Genomic DNA, 16,863 nt, shown 5'->3' with positions numbered 1-16,863 from the left:
TCTACTCCCTCTGTTTCTAAAAAAACTTCACAACTTTATCTAAATACTGAGGTATATAGATATATTTTAGCTATAGATTCATCCATGTCAAAAAAAAAGTTGTGAAGCTTTTTTAAAAACATAGGAAGTAGTACTTTTAGAGTAGAGCATAATTAGCAATATTCATGTTTTCCTTGTACATAATGGACAAGAATGTTGTATTTTACATTGAGGGATGTACACAACTAGATGCAGAGTTAGCCAGACACCCTCTGAACCGAGGACCATGGCGCGTGTGAGCTGCATTTTGTTTTCCTTGGCCTACTCTCTATAATAAGGACTTATTTGCTTCATAGGATTTGTATAAGATAGTGTAGGATTAAATATTTATAGAATTTTTTTATATTAAATGTTTGATTCATAGAAATATATCGTATAGAAGCCTTGTAGTGCAAATTCTATAGGAAATAATATTAGACTATATTTCATCGCAATTTCGTAACATAAACAAAGAGAAATCATCTTCTCATAGAATTCAGTGTCTTGCCAATTGGACGAGGACAGAAAGTAGAACGATGATGTGGTTTGGTTCAGGAGCCTGACCTTTCAGAAGTGGTCGACTGATGTAATCCTTACTATATCTAGTTTTACCCGAAAAAAATTATAAGTTTCAACTGATGGAAAGAGACTTATACACTTCAACAACCCCTCTCACGTTATACATAAGTTAACGCAACCAAGAGTAACTCTTCATGCACTGGCCTAAGCATTGGGAAGCGTACGCTCGAGAAAAAATGTGTTGGAAAGCGAAGAGATAAAAAAAAAAAAAAGAGGAAACGGAGCTGTTTGGAAAAATCAGACGAACCCTCTTTTCCCCTCCCAAAATTTTTTTTTGCCGATCCCTTTCGCTTGTAGCTCCTGAGCTCATCCGCCGCCGCCCGCCGGTCTGGCCCGCCTCTTGTTGCTCGCTTCGGCACCGCTCTTCAGGAGAGCTCTCCGGGAGGCGGTGCCCTACTGGCTCATCTCGGCGCCTCCTAGAGCTTGCTGCGCGGCTGCGGTACCTCTCGCCGGCCATGCAGAGCTTCATCCAGTCCAGGAAGGCCGCTCCGTTGCTGCCTCGCCGACGCGGCACGCGGCTCCAGCAGGTCATTTTCGATTGGATTAGTTCATTTGATTTTCGGAAAACGTTTTGAGGTAGCTTGGAGTGATATCGATGTTATGTAGAAATACAAAGATGAAAGATATTTTTAATAAAAATATGAAGAGATTTTATACATCTACAATACAACCGCGTCCCAATCCTGATCAATCCCAACTTCAGGACAGAAACAGCTCTTCCCAATTCTACCTTAGTTCTGCAATTGAGATACATTTGGTTATGCCTTTGGTATGTGGCACTTTTCATGATAGATATAGGTGTTTATTTTATTTTTTTGTCTTATTACTTGGTTGAATCTTAGCTCAATCATTGCACAAGACCAATGTTTATTACTCAGTACGTTCCAAATCATTTGAAGTTCTATGTTTATCCTAAGTCAAACTTTTCTAAGTTTGGCCGGGTTTATAGATGTGCTAATATGTGCAATGTCAACTCTGTGATTATTATGATGAATCTAATGAAACTAAGTTGATGTTTGATATTTTTATTTATGAACTTGGTATGTACTTTGACTTAAGACAATACACGAAGTTGCTGCCCCTGGCCGAAAATGGAGAAAAGGTAACAACCTACATAGGACTGGAAAACTTGGGAATTGGCAAGTCATGTACTGGCTAGCAAAATTACCAAAATACAAGATCATGTACTAAGGGAACTAATGTATCAGTCTAAAGTGAATCTCCAATAGCTATTTTTCTTTGCACTATATATGATTATAAAGGATGAAAGAAGAAGATCATGCTAACCTGGAGGAGCATAACCAATTGTTCCTCTGAATCCCATTGAGCTAGTTGAGGGTTGAAAAGATGAGCATCCCTCTGCAAGAATCCTGGCCAATCCAAAATCTCCAACATGTGCTACCATGTCATCATCCAGAAGCACATTGCTTGGCTTAAGATCACAATGCACAACCGGTGCAGCTGCATTGAAATGGAGATAATCCAATGCATGAGCCACGTCACAGAGTATGCTCACTCTCTGGACAAGGCTCAAGTGTCTCTCTTCTGGTTGGTTATTCATGTTAGGATGGAGCCACTCTTCTAAGCTTCCATTGGGCATGAAGTCAAACACGATTGCTTTGAAGTCATTCCCGCTGAAGTCGATACTTGAGCACGCTGTGATTATCTTCACGAGATTCCGGTGCCGTAGGTTCCTCATCGCCTCGCACTCGGCTGCGAAGCTCTTTAGCACCCCTGGTGTCTGAAGTTTTAGTACCTTTACAGCGACGGCATTATCTTCCCCTCCTGTTGGATCACATAAGTTTCCTCTGTAGACAGATCCGTAGCTCCCCTCACCTAACAAATTGGCTGTTGAAAAACCATCTGTTGCGTGTGCCAGCTGCTGGTAAGAGACAACATGGCAGCCTCGCATGACGGCTGATGGAAGGGTTTCGCTTGCTCTTTTCTTGTGCCATGCAAAGAAGAACAGGAGGAGCAGCGAAACGATGCATGTTATTGTTGCTACAAGCAAAATAACAATTGCAAGCACGGGTAATTTGTGCCTTATATTGGGAATGTGAAGAAAACATGGGGGTAAATGTAGGTCTTGAATTCCCCCGCAAAGCTTGGTATTGCCCAAGACTGAAATCTCAGTAGCATTTGCGAAAACTCCGGCAGTTGGCACTTGGCCATCAAAATTATTGAAAGAAAGGTTTAGATGATAGAGTGTGGTAAAATCTCCAAGGAACTTTGGTATTTGGCCAGAAAAATTGTTGCTTGAGAGGTCGAGAATTTCTAAACCCTTTAACTCACTCAAGGGTGATGGAATATTACCCGTGAATGAGTTATTTTGTAGCTGGAGAATCTGGAGAAGCTTGCATTTTGCTAGAGTAATAGGAATTTTCCCCTTGAGCTGATTAGACATTGCATGAAACTCTGCAAGGTTTTGTAGATTCCCAATGCCAGGTGGTATGGATCCTTCCAAAAGATTATTGGAGATATCAAGAGATATGGCAAGTGTGGTGATGTTGAATAGACTACTGGGGATCGCCCCTGTGAAATAATTACTAGAGAGGTCTAGTTGCAGTAGAGACACCAAGCTTCCTACAGTACTCGGAATGATTCCGCTTAAGTCATTCATTGCTAGGGCCAGATTGGTAAGTTGAGTTAAATTACCTATGGTTGTCGGGACTGGCCCTCCCAAGCTGTTATTATCTAGTCTCAAAACTGTCAGATCTCGAATCATACTAAGCGAAGATGGGATATTTCCTGTAAGAGAATTGTTGTGCAGTTCAAGGTCCTGCAAACTCACAAGGTTACCTATTTCTTCAGGTATCTGACCTGAAATCTCGTTGTTGCCGAGGGAAAGAAATGTTAGCGTCGTGGATGATAAATTGGAAACAGCAGAAGGAAGACTCCCACTGAGCTTATTATAGCGCAGTTCCAAGTTTTGTAGCTGGGAGCAGTTTGTCAATGCCCGCATGAAACCCCAGTCCGCAGGACTTTTAGCTTCGAGAGAGTTAAATGCCAGGACTAACCATTGGAGGCTCTGCAACCTTCCGATGTTCGGAGGCACCGTGCCGGTGAAGGAGTTGTAGGCGGCCTCGAACTCAACGAGGTTGGTAGCGTTTACAAGGGACGACGGGAGATGACCATGGAAGAGATTCTCCATCAGGGAGAACACCTGGAGGTGAGGAAGCTTGTGGAATGCATCCTGATGTACTCTCCCCGAGAGCTGGTTGACGTTCACGGCAAAGATGACCAGTGACGATAAATTCCAGATGGCAGGTGGGATGGGGCCGGTCAGGTTGTTGGTTTCCAGGTCAAGCGTGAAGAGGTTGGAGAGGCGGCCAAGAGACGGAGGTATGTGGCCAGAGAGATGGTTCAGCCAAAGGAGGAGCTGTTGGAGGCTGGAGAGATCGCCAAAGGATGCAGGGATGGTGCCTGAGAGGGAGTTATTGGCGAGACTCATGATGACAAGCGACGTCAGGTTTCCCAGCGATGGTGGGATGTTCCCCGACAAGTCGTTGCCATCGATGCTGAGAATGACAAGGTTTCCCAGTGCACCGATCTCACCTGGGATCTCGCCCCGCAGGTGGTTGGAGGCGAGGAGAAGCTTCATGAGACTGGTGCAACGTCCCAGGGTCACTGGGATGTCTCCCTGGAGCGAGTTCGCTGTGAGGTTGAGCAATCGGAGCCGACGAAGACGGCCCAGGTCCAGAGGTATATGCCCTGTGAGGCTGTTCCCCCCGAGGTCGAGGACACGGAGGTAAGAGAGGTTGCCCAGCGACGGGGACATACTGCCCAACAAACCGAGGGAGTTGAGGCTCAGCGCGACGACCCTATCGCGGTGCCTGCGGCGGCCGCACCCAACGCCGCGCCATTTGCACGGGTGGCTGGAGCTGTTCCACGAAAAAAGCAAGCCGGCAGGGTCAGACACCATGGACTTGAAGGAGAGCAGTGCGAGTGTCTGCATTTGCACGGAGGTGAGGTTGCCGCCGGTACCAGTTCGCGGTATCGCCTGGCAGTGGCCGCAATGCAGCATGAACATGGACAGGGTGAAGCACAGGAAGATGATACCAGCAGCCATTATTTGTTTCTGGGATGGCTTGGAGGAGGGAGAGGGATTTGGTGTTGACGAGGACTGGTCGACGAGCAGAAATCACTCGGGAGCTATCCTATAAATAGACAGGAAATGAATACATTTGCTGATACAATGATGCATATGTGCCCTTTGCGGCCATAGATATGTCTATCAACGAAGACCATTGGTCGCAACAACACGTCGGTGGAATATATTCCATCGTGAACTGGCAGTGGCGCACCAGGGGACAAGGGGGCGTGCCGTGTACTGTCGATGGAGACGACGGCCTTGTGCGTGTTTCAACAATCACGGCGGGTCATTCGGTTTGAGAGGCAGAGATCTGGCCGACATCGATGATTCTCGTTAGTAACAGCAGAGGACGAACGAGAGCGGCAAGACAGTGAGCCCCGATCTAAACCACTACACTCCTCCACGTTCCATCAGGCCGACATCGATGACTCTTGTCAGGTTTTTCGGCGCATTAGGATGATATCTCGTGTTTTAGACTACCCACAGTGAGGGTATCGTACTTAAAAATGCGGATGTGTCACATCAATTTTTTTTTGATGTAACCATATATTTCATTAGACAATCTGTTTACAGAAATTACACATATGGTCACCACACAAAATAAACATTTGCATCAAGCAACTTTGCACAAGAAAACTCACAAGAAGTAAAACTACAAGTTCACCCTTGGAGAAACCTGTGCCTCGCCGAAACATCGTCCATTTTCCTCCACTGTCACCATGGTAGCGCTGGAAAAAGAAGCGAACAACCACCACGCCTAGATCTGGGAGAGCACCATCGCATTCAATGATGTTTTTTGAGCCGATGAACCGGGTCGTTGCAGAGGACGAGCCCGAGACTTTGTGGCACGTCGGCCGGGGATCTTCCCCATGGTCACCAGATCCCAACACCGTCATCATCTCCAGACTCAGTCGAAGAAGACAAACGCTGCCGCCTGCCGTCATCCTCACACCCAACTGCAAGACGCCAGACATAACTGCAGCAGCCAACGCAACCGTCACCCGCGAGAGTGCCGAACGCCAACCGCCAGATACGAATCTTACCAGATCCGAAGACCGGCGAGAAAACCAGGTCACCTGCCTTCCGATGTCACCGGTTAGAGCGATGCCGAGATGGAGAAAGAGCAGAGGCAAATTATTCCGACGCGACGCAATCTTCTCCATAGAACGGCGACCCAAGAAAACACTTGCCAATAACTACTGACCAGAGCCGATACTCCGGGGTCCCCACCCCCTCCCGTCGCCGGAACGGCCGACGGAGGAGGCAGGGACCGGCGGCTGGCCGGTGTAGTTTGCTAGCAGAGATCGCCCAGTTATCGGAGCGGTTCCTGGTTTCATGGGAGCGGTTCCTGGTTTCATGGGAGCGGTTCCTGGTTTCGTACAAACTTTTTGCCGGGTGTTTTGGGGGAAGAATGGGTGTCACATCAATTAATGATGAAAGAGATGGAAGTACTTCATACCGGTTTATATGGGTATTAACATTTCGAGAAAATTTGACTATCAATTTGGTCAACAAAATATGAGATATATACTATAAAAAAATATACTATTGAATTTATATTCAAAAGAAGTTTCCAATAGTATATTTTTTGTGATATATATCTTATATTTTGTTGACTAAATTAGTAGTTAAAATTTTATCTTGAAATGCGTAATACCCCTATAAATCGATATGGAGAGAGTAGTGGTATCATAAGTAGATACTGGACCATAGTAGGTAGAACTAGAAAAGTTAATGCCAAACAAAAATTTACACAATTTTGCATAAATACAACTAGATTATGATACTACTATACGATGACATGCATTGTAGAGATATAATCATACACTAGTATTATACTCCCTCCGTCCACAAATAAGTGTACATGCGGGTTTTCAAGATAAATTATGAAGTGGAGTTTAAAATACATTGAGAACATGCATCTCTCTTCTTTAATTATATCAACTCCAATAAACTAACTGCATGTAAAAAAACAAGAAGAACATGTGCTGGTTTGATTTCCATGCGATTGAGAGAGAAGCAACTAAAGTGCATTGAAAAGATAGGAGTACATTTTTTTTGGACAACGTTTAGAGTTAGATGTCTACTTATTTGAGAACGGAGGAAGTATACATGATACTACTTTATGATATCATCCATTGTGGCTAGTCTTATCAAAAGAATTAACATCCACGTATGCTACAGTTTGCTAAGACTGGTCACAATTGAAAGTATCATACAATACACATGTATATGATATAAGTTTATGATACCACTTCTATATTGCATAGTATCATGGGGTAGTATCATACTTTATGCGTAAGGTTTATTAGGCTAGCATGTAGTTTAAGAAAAATGTACATAAATTTGATCAACAAAATATGAATTATATGGAACAAAATTATACCATTAGATTCATATTTAAAATATCGTTCCTATGATATAATTTTTGTGATATATAATTCATTTTTATTAAGAAAAATAGTTTAATTTTTTTTCATGAAATATGTGTTGGTCTACAGAGGGGTAGTTCCATTATATTTAATATTTAGTACAATCATAATGCAAATTTATATACACGATATATTTGCATTTAAATTTTTAATTTTACATGTTATGATATGATATTTATCTATGAACCACTTTCACCCCTCTTCGTATTAATTATTGTGCCAAATCAGATTTTTACCATCATACGGTTTAACATGCAAGTATTTGAAGAAATTGGTTTAACCATTATTTTTGTTAATAAAATATAGAATATATGTCACAAAAATTATATCATTGAAAACCTTTTTAAAATACAAATATAATGGTATAATTTTTTTGACATATAATTCATATTTTGTTGACCAAATTAATGGTCAAACTTTATCTAGTACCAATCCGAGGGAATACTTATGATGCTCTTATTGACTAGCCATAATGAAGTATCGTAAATACTAAGATTAGTCGTAGTGAAGAGTAATTTAGACTAGTAACATGCAAATGTTACTAGTTTATGTTACTAATTTCATAGCACTGTTCGAAAAATCGGTCGATAAACGATTAATCTTCATTTTGAGACTGACTGATAAGTTAACGGTTAACAATTTCTTGAACATTGCTTCATAGTGGGTTGTAACTTTTGTGTGGTATTTTTCATGGATTCTGTCATTTATTTTGTTGTTGACTCATCGTGTGATGTTATGATAGCATAGCTATTTAGCACATCAATTTCTTTCTTTATTTATTGTCATGTCACCGAATTTTTTTGAGGTATGTAATGTTACTACCTATTTTACTTCTACTATGAGTAGTGTAACATATATATCATGTTGACAAAAATCTAATGTGAGGCAACAATTAATAAGGAGAGAGATAAGAGTGATAGAGTTGTATCATAGGAAGACAGAACTAGAAAATTTAATGGCATATAAATTTGCATTTTATAAAATATTAAATATGATGAAAGTTACTGTGTACAATACTTTTCATTGTGACTAGTCTTTGCAAATTGTACATGAAGTATTTTTATTTTTCAGCATTTTCATGTTGATTTATTAGGCTTCACGTTCTTTAAGAAAATATTAACGATAAATTTGGTCAATAAAATATAGATTATATGGAACAAAAAATATTATCGGATTCTTATTTAAAAAACGTTTCCACTGATATAATTTTTGTGAGATATAATCCTTACTTCATTCAGCCAAATAATGGTAAAAAAATTTAAACTACATTAAGGCATAATAAACTGAGATGAGATAGAGAGTACCATTCCCAGCATTTGTTTCAGCATTGACAGCAAGTGTAAATTACAGTAACCCAAGCAAGGCCAGGGGAGAAATTCTTGGGACATGGAAAAGTAATAAGCTTAAATGACCACAAAACAAACCCAAATATGGCATGCATTGACAATACTTCAACGGTTTCCTTCAGCATTCCAGAGAAAGTGTTACCCGAGCGACAACAATGCAAGGCCACACTACATCCCACACATAATAAAGAAATATCTGGCTGATGCCTATCGAGTCTGGCAATTTCTTGCGATGATTTCCACAAATTGACAAACAAGCAAAGAGTCTACAGCATCATTCGGTATTCATCATTCAACATAAATCCCTGAACCAGTTCTTTGCTGCAAGAGTGTTCGACCTTCCTTAACCATAGTTCAGGCGGAACATGTCGTTCTGCACGTAGAAGGACCCTCCAGCTGGCAGCAAATGGAACATCTGCAAATACAGTGGGTCACAAGGTTAGAAACATTATACATCCTTATATGGCCGTCAACTACAATGAACATCACAATGTACTTCCATGAAACTCTCGTAACCTACACCTCGTGTCGGAAAAAAAAAAACCATCCTAATAATATTCATGCAAACAAAGAGGGAACACATGGACATGGATGTGAATTAGCTGCCTCATTCAAAGGACATCTCCTGTCAGAAAAGAAAACCATCCTAATAGTATTCATGCGAACAAACAGTGAATACATGGACATGGATGCGAATTAGCTGCCCCATTCAAAGGATCAGTCATACAAGGCAATCAAGAACCATCTAAGAGCTACAGTGTTCTAAAATGCTAACATAAGTATTATAAAACATTAAGTGGTTAAAGAGGGGAGGCACGTGAGATCTGAATTGCAAATTATTTTATTTGAAAGGACCATCTAATCCAATGAGCAGAGCTCAATTCTATCTAGAAACTCCAAAATACAAATACAAATATCACCGTATTGATTACGAGGAAGCTTTGTGTAGCCTAAAAAATATAAGATGTACAGCATTAGAAGATAACAGTTGAGGTATTGTATAGAAGTGTGTACATTTCATAAACAGTTGGGTCAACTTAAGAATAATCCCGTTGTTTTTTTTAAACGACCACCTGAATATAACTGTATGGTGACAGGAATTCCAGAACAGAAGGCAGTGAAACTTCCAACAGAAACGGCACAATCGGTACACCACTCCAATCTAATACTTTCAAACAGACAATATTCCAAGTTACATGGGACTGAAAATTCTTGATGTAGTCCTCCTTTCTAACAAATGGAAAAAAACATAACCCAAGTTCATGACACTACAAGGAGATGAATCATATTATTTCAGATGAATACAGAATTAAAGCTACCACGTGTTCCATGCATACAAGCATAAAATTAAGTGAACAAGAATGTAAAGCATCTTAAGTGTCAAGTTACTCCAGCAAGAAGAAAAATAATTAACACGGACATCATATTACTTTGTCAGGCAAAAAAAGATATCACGACATTAATATTTGATCTAATATCTACTAGTAGGGAAATTACGCAAAAATGTGATTCAGTGGACTAAATGTCATGCAAAAAAAAATACTGCAGATGGAACATAGAAAGCCGTAGTATCTGTTCTCGGAATGAAACAGCAGCACATCAATATTTGGTAACAAGTCAATCACTACACATCAACAAAGTCAGTGACTTGAGATAAACTGAGCCAAAGAAACAATGAAAGATCAAACTTGGAGATACACCACTGACTAGATACAAACAACAGAAAAATCAAATCATACTGCACAGGAGTCTTAGAGAAGAAACAGCTTAAAGCTGTAACAAAGAGAATGGTTAGTACTACACAATAGATTACCTCCTTCCTAAAACAAGTGTCTCACTTTTGTGTATCTAGAAAAAGCTGAGACACTTATTTTAGGACCGAGGGAGTAGTCAATAAAAGCTCTTGACCAGATTCAAAATTCTAAGAATAGTAACATAGGGAACAACAGGGTACAGATCGTATGAACAAATTACCTTTCAACTACCTCAAACAAATCTAAAAAAACATTGCTAGGAAATAATAGAAGTACCAAAGGGAGAACCCAGTGATTATACAAACAAGAAAACTTGGCAGCTATGAGGCAGAGATCTAAACGTCGCAACTCACGGTTTCACATCTCCAACATAAGGCTTGCGGCTCAAACAAATACAACTACTACCCAAATATACTACTGTAAGTAATCAAGTATAATCTATTGATAACAAAAAAGGCTAGGCTAGGAGATCGACCAAACCCAGCCATCACGATAGTAAGAGTTATGGACATATCAGACAAACATTTTTTTTATCAACAAATCGAGAGTCGACCAGTTCCAGGGAAGACCGCTCCGTCCGATTGTGTATGATTTGGGGCCAAACGAAGGAGCGCAGCAACCAATAGGAACAGATCGGCACGTAATAGGAAGAAACAAGGGGAATATTTGGCGGGGGTGGCGCGGACCTGTGAGAACTTGAGCGGGTGCTCGCCGGGGCCGGTGGTGATGGTGCCGGAGACGAAGACGAGGACGCCGCCCTGGGGCCCCGATGGCTGGCAGTCGACGGTGTCGATCTTGTGCTGGCACTGCTGGAAGGGGAGGGATCCGATCTTGTTGGTGATGGCGGCGGCGCCGCCGAACTTCTCGCCCTCGAAGGTGAGCATGGAGCCGTCCTGGTACAGCCCCGCCAGCGCGGCGCGGTTGGAGTCGAAGGTCTGGTAGTAGTGCTGCACGAAGGCCTTGGCCACCGCGTCGGGATCCATGGCCGCGCCTCTCCTCGCCTCGCCTAGGGTTTGGAGCTGTGGATGCGGCCGGCTCGGTCTCGGGGGCGTTTGGAGTAAATGGGGAGAGGGGTTCGCCAAGGGGAATAATAATTGCTGCTGATTTGGATGGGATGGGCGTGGGTGGGGCTTGGCGTGGGAAGGACGCTACGCCATCGGGGCTGGGCCCGCCGATGGAGGAATACCGCGTTGGGCATTTGGGCTGGGATGGAATTTTTTTATTTAGGATATGACTCGGTTTTCATGGGCTGTTGTGTGTTCGTGGGCTCGTTTTAGTGGGCTACTTGAACATATTCATAGAGTTGAATCCAGTGGTTTGAAGTTTTTTAAACATAAGGCCCTTGGCCCGGCTTTATATATAAAGCCCTCATGGCGAATAGAAGTAGCGATACAACACACACCACAGAACAGGTACCTCCATAAGTCTAGTGCCACCATGCGAATACAGCATACGAATACATAAGTCTGAAACCCAAAGAAAACAGCATAGGGCAAGCGTGGAGCCGCGCACAGGTAGCAGGAGAGGCAGCATGAACTCGTCGCTCCATCCAGGATGTCGATGACGTCAGAGTCCTCCTGCCCGGATCCTCGCGTGAACCCTCCTAACTTTGTCCAGCGCCACGTCCAGCAGTGGTCGATCCGTCGGTCTGACCAGAACCTCCAGCTTTTTGTCCTTGGTGATGGTGTTGCCGGCCTTGCCCTCCAGGTTCTTCTCGGCCGTGAGCCTCTCGGCACGGAGAAGTGCCGAGGTACCATCCGCTGCACCTTGGGTCCTCGAGATCTTCCTCGCCGCCGAGGCCGATGCCGTAGACGGCCTTGGAGCGACGGGCCTGCGCCAGAGGGGTCGCCTCGGACAGCTCCTTGAGGAGGTTGTTGTGTCCTTCATCATCAGTGTGCCGCGGCAGCTCCTCGCCCTCGGAGGCGTCCACCACCTCCACATCCACCGTGCGGCTGTGGCTCGTGGGTAGCGTAAGCCTGGCCAGCTTAGCCGGTGGGCCCTCCGCCTGTTGGCTGTCATCAACCCAAGAAGGCGCCGGGTCGGTGATCTGAGAGTCAAGATCAGCCGAGTCCATGGAGTCTTCAGTAAGGAGGCGGGACCCTTCCGTCGTGCTTGTCGGCGCCACCAGGTGCACAAGCATCTTGTGCCTGGCCGATTCTTGGAGGGTGAGGGAGGGCAGGATCTCTTGCTGCAGCTCGTCGCCGGGGGAGGAGGCCGACCAGATGGGCGGCACCTCAGGGCCGAGCTCCTGCCGCTCCAGCCGGATGGGGGCGCCGGGGTCGCACGCCCGGGGCGGCACCAGCTCGTCGCCGCCCGCGTCGCCCGCGTCCGCTCCCTCACTCATCCTTCTCGCCCCAGGAGGTCGAACTCAATCAAAGTGTTCTTTGCTTTCCCAGTGGTTTGAAGTCCCTTCTTAACTGAATTAAATATGATTTGCTCAACAAAAAATGGACTAAATAAGCCATCGCGTGCCGGGAAGGTTTAGCTCTTGCCGCTGATCTGCAGCTGAACACATGTATTATTGCTTTGGATTGCAAGGAAGAAATAATCTTGTCCATGAAGACAGATCAGAGGGCTTGCTATAGTACGGTTCTGAAGGAAATAAAAGTAAGGAGGTTTGATCTCATGGATGTTAGGTTTATTCATGAAGGAAGAGCATCGAATGTGCATGCTCACAATTTAGCTCGTAATTCACTAGATTTACTTCAAGGGCGCCGCTTGTGGCTCTTGAACTCTCCTGATATACATCGTGTACCTCTTATGATTGTTCAATAAAGAGATTTATGTCCCCTCAAAAAGAAAGGAGCCTGGTATATCTCCATTTCAGTGTCCATCTTATTTATTTCAAGTTTAATGCATTACAGCTTAAATAAAAATTGTGTGCTAAACTTCGTTGGTATTTATAGCTTCGGATGCCTTCAAAAAATTATAAGACTTTGTCAATTAAAACAAGAGTTTGAAGACCTCGAAGATTTGATTTTTAGACTTTATTTTGTAGTCACTAGAGATAGCCCATGTATATGTATCATGTACTATTTGCTAATTTAAATATATATGGTGTTGATTGTAAAAAAAAGTTCGATGGATTTCACAAGGAAATAATCTTGGGTATAGAGATTATAAAACATGCTGAGACGAAGATGTACCTCTTTGTTCACGCCCCTGAAATAAAGTTACCTCACCGTTGGAGAGGTGTGGGTTACCACGAAGGACCACAAAAGTTCGTCTTCTTCTCTAAGCCCCTCCACGAAGTTAAAGCCCCTTCTTATGGTTAGCTTATCTTCCACCCTGAAGTAGACGAGCTCCATAACATCTTCACAAATCCCAAGAAACGGGAAATGGGGGCCTTTTCATAATCTTCCATGAAGCGGATATTGTGGCACCAACCGCCAGGCTCATGGATCTCACTTGAATGAATCAACATGGAGACCTCAAACTTATGCAACTAATGCAAAGTAAGAATACCAAGAAATATGCTCAAATCGTTCTCTCTAAAATACACAACAGCAATAAAATGGTAGCAAGAAATTATAGAGCAAAACAATGGAAAAAGTCAATGATAGCCCACAAGTCTATGGGATCAATTGTAGTACCTTTCAGATATATATGGTTTTCGAACCAACGATCCATGAGGAGCTGAAGGTATTGGTTAGCAAATTCAACAAAGTATACAATAAAAATTGCATGTAAGGATTTGTATTTTCTAGTTTAAAGTTCGCGGGAAAGTAAATGACAAGTAAAGTAATTTGCAAGTAATGTAAATTCCCTTTTCAGAGAAAGCCTAAATCCTCTATTCAGCAAGAGGACAAGCGTGGGTGTGTTCTTATATGAGGCAAGCGTTCGCCAAGGCGGCATAGAATTTATGGCATAAAAAATTATAGTCCAGCATGGTAAATATTTTTTCAAACTTTATTCTAATCAGATGAAGCCTAATAGCCAGATACCTGCAAATTCATGTTGAATTTAAATCAACAAAACATGAAATGAAATTTGAAAACAGAAAATAAAAAACAGAAAAAAGGAAAAGAGGAGAAAAACCTTACCTGGACTCACTTGGCCGTGGTAGCCCACCAGCAGCCCATCAGTCCCAGCCCAGTAGCTAGCCCAGCTCAGCCCAGTACCGATTCAGCTCACCTGGTCGCCTTCTTCCTACTCCCTCGCATGAACGCCACCGGGACGACGTGAGGGAATTCACCGGCCACCTCACCGTCGTCGATAAGGTCGAGTGCGAACGCCAGCGACCAGCTCAACAACGTAGACAAGAATCTCCGCGTCCGAGCTTATCTAAACACGAACAAATTCGTGCCAGAAACCATCACCGACGTCACCGCCACATCTGTGCCGTCACCGACGACGTGCCATCGCCTCAGTGATCTCCTAGAGCTATAAATAGGCCAAGAAGATCTCCGTGAACTCCTTGTTCTTCGAAGCCAGTCCACTCTCTCTCACACCTTCTCCATCTCTCGCCATTCTCACTTACTGGCCGCCGGAGTCGAGGAAGAACCCGACGGTTGGAGCCACCCCAGCACCCGTGTGGAGGTCCAGGAGATGCGCCTTGTCGAGTAGAGCATCCAGGAGGAAGATAGCATCCGGGGAAGCAGTGAGGGATGCCAATTTGGCGATTCCCTTTCACAGTTCATCTCCGGCATAGAAGAAATTGAGTTCGTCTCCGTCCACGATCGTCGTCACCGACCACCTCAACAGAACCAGGGTATGAATACGCACACGTAGCCCTATAATTTGCATCAAATGGTCAACCGTAGCTCCATTTCGACATTTGGCCGGAGCTGCGCCGCTGCAGACATGATCTCCGACGATGCTCCGGTGAGTTTCTAGAGAGGCCAACACCACCACGGTGTTTATCGTGTCGAGAGGGTTCGATAGGGTTTAAACGTGCGTCTGGGGAGGCCGTGTATCGGCGGCGCCGCCCCCAGGCGACCACCGGCGTTTAAACGCCGGCGTGGTCAAACTACCGGCCAACTTTGACTAGTCACTGCTCACATGGCAGCCGACGTGTCACTGACCCCATTGGTCAGTGACTAGAGTTAGGTTCTGTCACGGTACAAAACCGTATTTCTATTTAATTTAAATTCCTGAAAACTATTTAAACTTTCCCAAATTATATAAAATTCATTTCAACTCAGAAAAATACAAATGAGGTATCAAAATGTTCCTAAAAATAAAATCTATCCACTAAAAATATAAAATGAAATTTATATTTTTAATAAAAAAAATTAATTATTTAATACTCATTAATTAAGCCTTTTCTTTTAATTCCAAATGCAACTAAAATTCAATAATTAGAAAAGGTTCTGAAATAAATAAAAACTAATAAATAAAATAAATAAAACCTTAAAACTAATTTTCTTTATTTGTTATTTTGTTAAATCCTTATTAGAAGGATTTAAACCTAATTAATAATTATCTTAATTATTAATTCAATAAAAATAATAAAATGTCAAATCCCATTTTTTTTTCAAAGTTATTAATAACTTCAACTTGATCATGAAGTTATTAACCTAAGAACTATATGGTAATTAGGAAACCCTAACTCCTTATTGAATGATATTACAACTTTATCATTTCATGTGAACCCTAAAACCCTAAATACATTTAGAACCCTAGCTCCATTATTACATGTGAACCTTAATTTGTTTCTAAACCTAAACCCTAGGTTAGAACATGTGATCATGATACTTTGATTTGATTCAATAGCTCCATAGTAGCAACTAAACAATTACCATTTCTTCATAAAATAATAGAGACCCATCTCTAACACATTGGTATTACATGTGTTCATGCCTAGATGATCAAATAGGACCAACCCTAGTTCCTATCTTCTGAGACACCAACCTTAATCATTCCTATTTAGCATCACACCATTGTGATGAAGCCTAATAGCAACCATGCAAATATTGTGCATCATGTTCCATACACCCTAAACCCTACTAGTGATATATACTTATGAACCATCCTATTTAGAAACCAACCATTCCTTACTTAGTGGATCCAATAGTAAAACCTAGACCACCTCAACCCTAATTGATATACTTCTTATTACTTAAGAAGTATGTTCTTCAAAAGTTATTCTTTTGAAGTAAATATGGAATAGCCATCAAACCTGCTTAATAGGACCTATAAACCCTAACTATCTATCACCAATAAGATATACCACCGGATTGCAACCATTGATAATTAAGATGCTTATGCTTAATTAAAAACCCTACAAGCCTAGGTGTTGATGAATCCAACATTGTTAGGATCCATCTAATACTTAATTAGGAAACTCAATTGAGAACCATAGTAAATCATAGAAGTAAATAGTTTCTACTTCAAATACCTAATATTTCATGTTTAACATGTTCTTCTAAAGTTATTCTTTTAAAGTATATAATAAGTAATCATCAACCATGCACTATAGAACTTAAAATGGACAACTGCTCTTTACTTATTATACAACTACCATCCCTTGGTGTATATGATTGTTATTATGCATTTTACCACTTCTTTATGATTCTAAGACAACAAAACCCTAATAAGAACCTTGTTTGTGAATCACTCTAAAAGTGCAACACACCCTGAACTAATCATACCAACTCACTGAACCTAAATCATCGGGGTTAGGTCACGCTTAGAGCGAT

At 42.3% G+C, this 16,863-nt stretch overlaps 2 protein-coding genes across 2 annotated transcripts in view; both read right to left on the bottom strand.

Moving 5' to 3' along the window:
* The window catches only part of LOC124704726 (receptor kinase-like protein Xa21), a 28,091-nt gene extending 23,347 nt beyond the window's left edge, over positions 1-4,744 (bottom strand). Inside the window, exon 1 of the mRNA XM_047237017.1 lies at positions 1,885-4,744. Coding sequence (XP_047092973.1) covers positions 1,885-4,666 — 2,782 coding nt within the window. The 5' untranslated portion in view covers positions 4,667-4,744. The remainder of the gene's footprint in view (positions 1-1,884) is intronic.
* A 3,799-nt stretch (positions 4,745-8,543) lies between these two features.
* Positions 8,544-11,280, bottom strand: LOC124704638 (nuclear transport factor 2-like). The gene is made up of 2 exons (XM_047236934.1): positions 10,909-11,280; positions 8,544-8,883 (listed from the first exon to the last, which is right to left on the bottom strand). The coding sequence occupies exons 1-2, from the start codon at positions 11,203-11,205 to the stop codon at positions 8,812-8,814; spliced, it is 369 nt and encodes a 122-aa protein (XP_047092890.1). The 5' UTR covers positions 11,206-11,280; the 3' UTR covers positions 8,544-8,811.
* Positions 11,281-16,863: the final 5,583 nt, after the last annotated feature.

This window comes from Lolium rigidum, chromosome 1 (assembly GCF_022539505.1).
Source record: "Lolium rigidum isolate FL_2022 chromosome 1, APGP_CSIRO_Lrig_0.1, whole genome shotgun sequence".
Lineage (NCBI taxonomy): Eukaryota > Viridiplantae > Streptophyta > Magnoliopsida > Poales > Poaceae > Lolium > Lolium rigidum.
The sequence above is the reverse complement of the archived record's forward strand: the minus strand, read 5'-3'. Positions and strand labels throughout refer to the sequence as shown.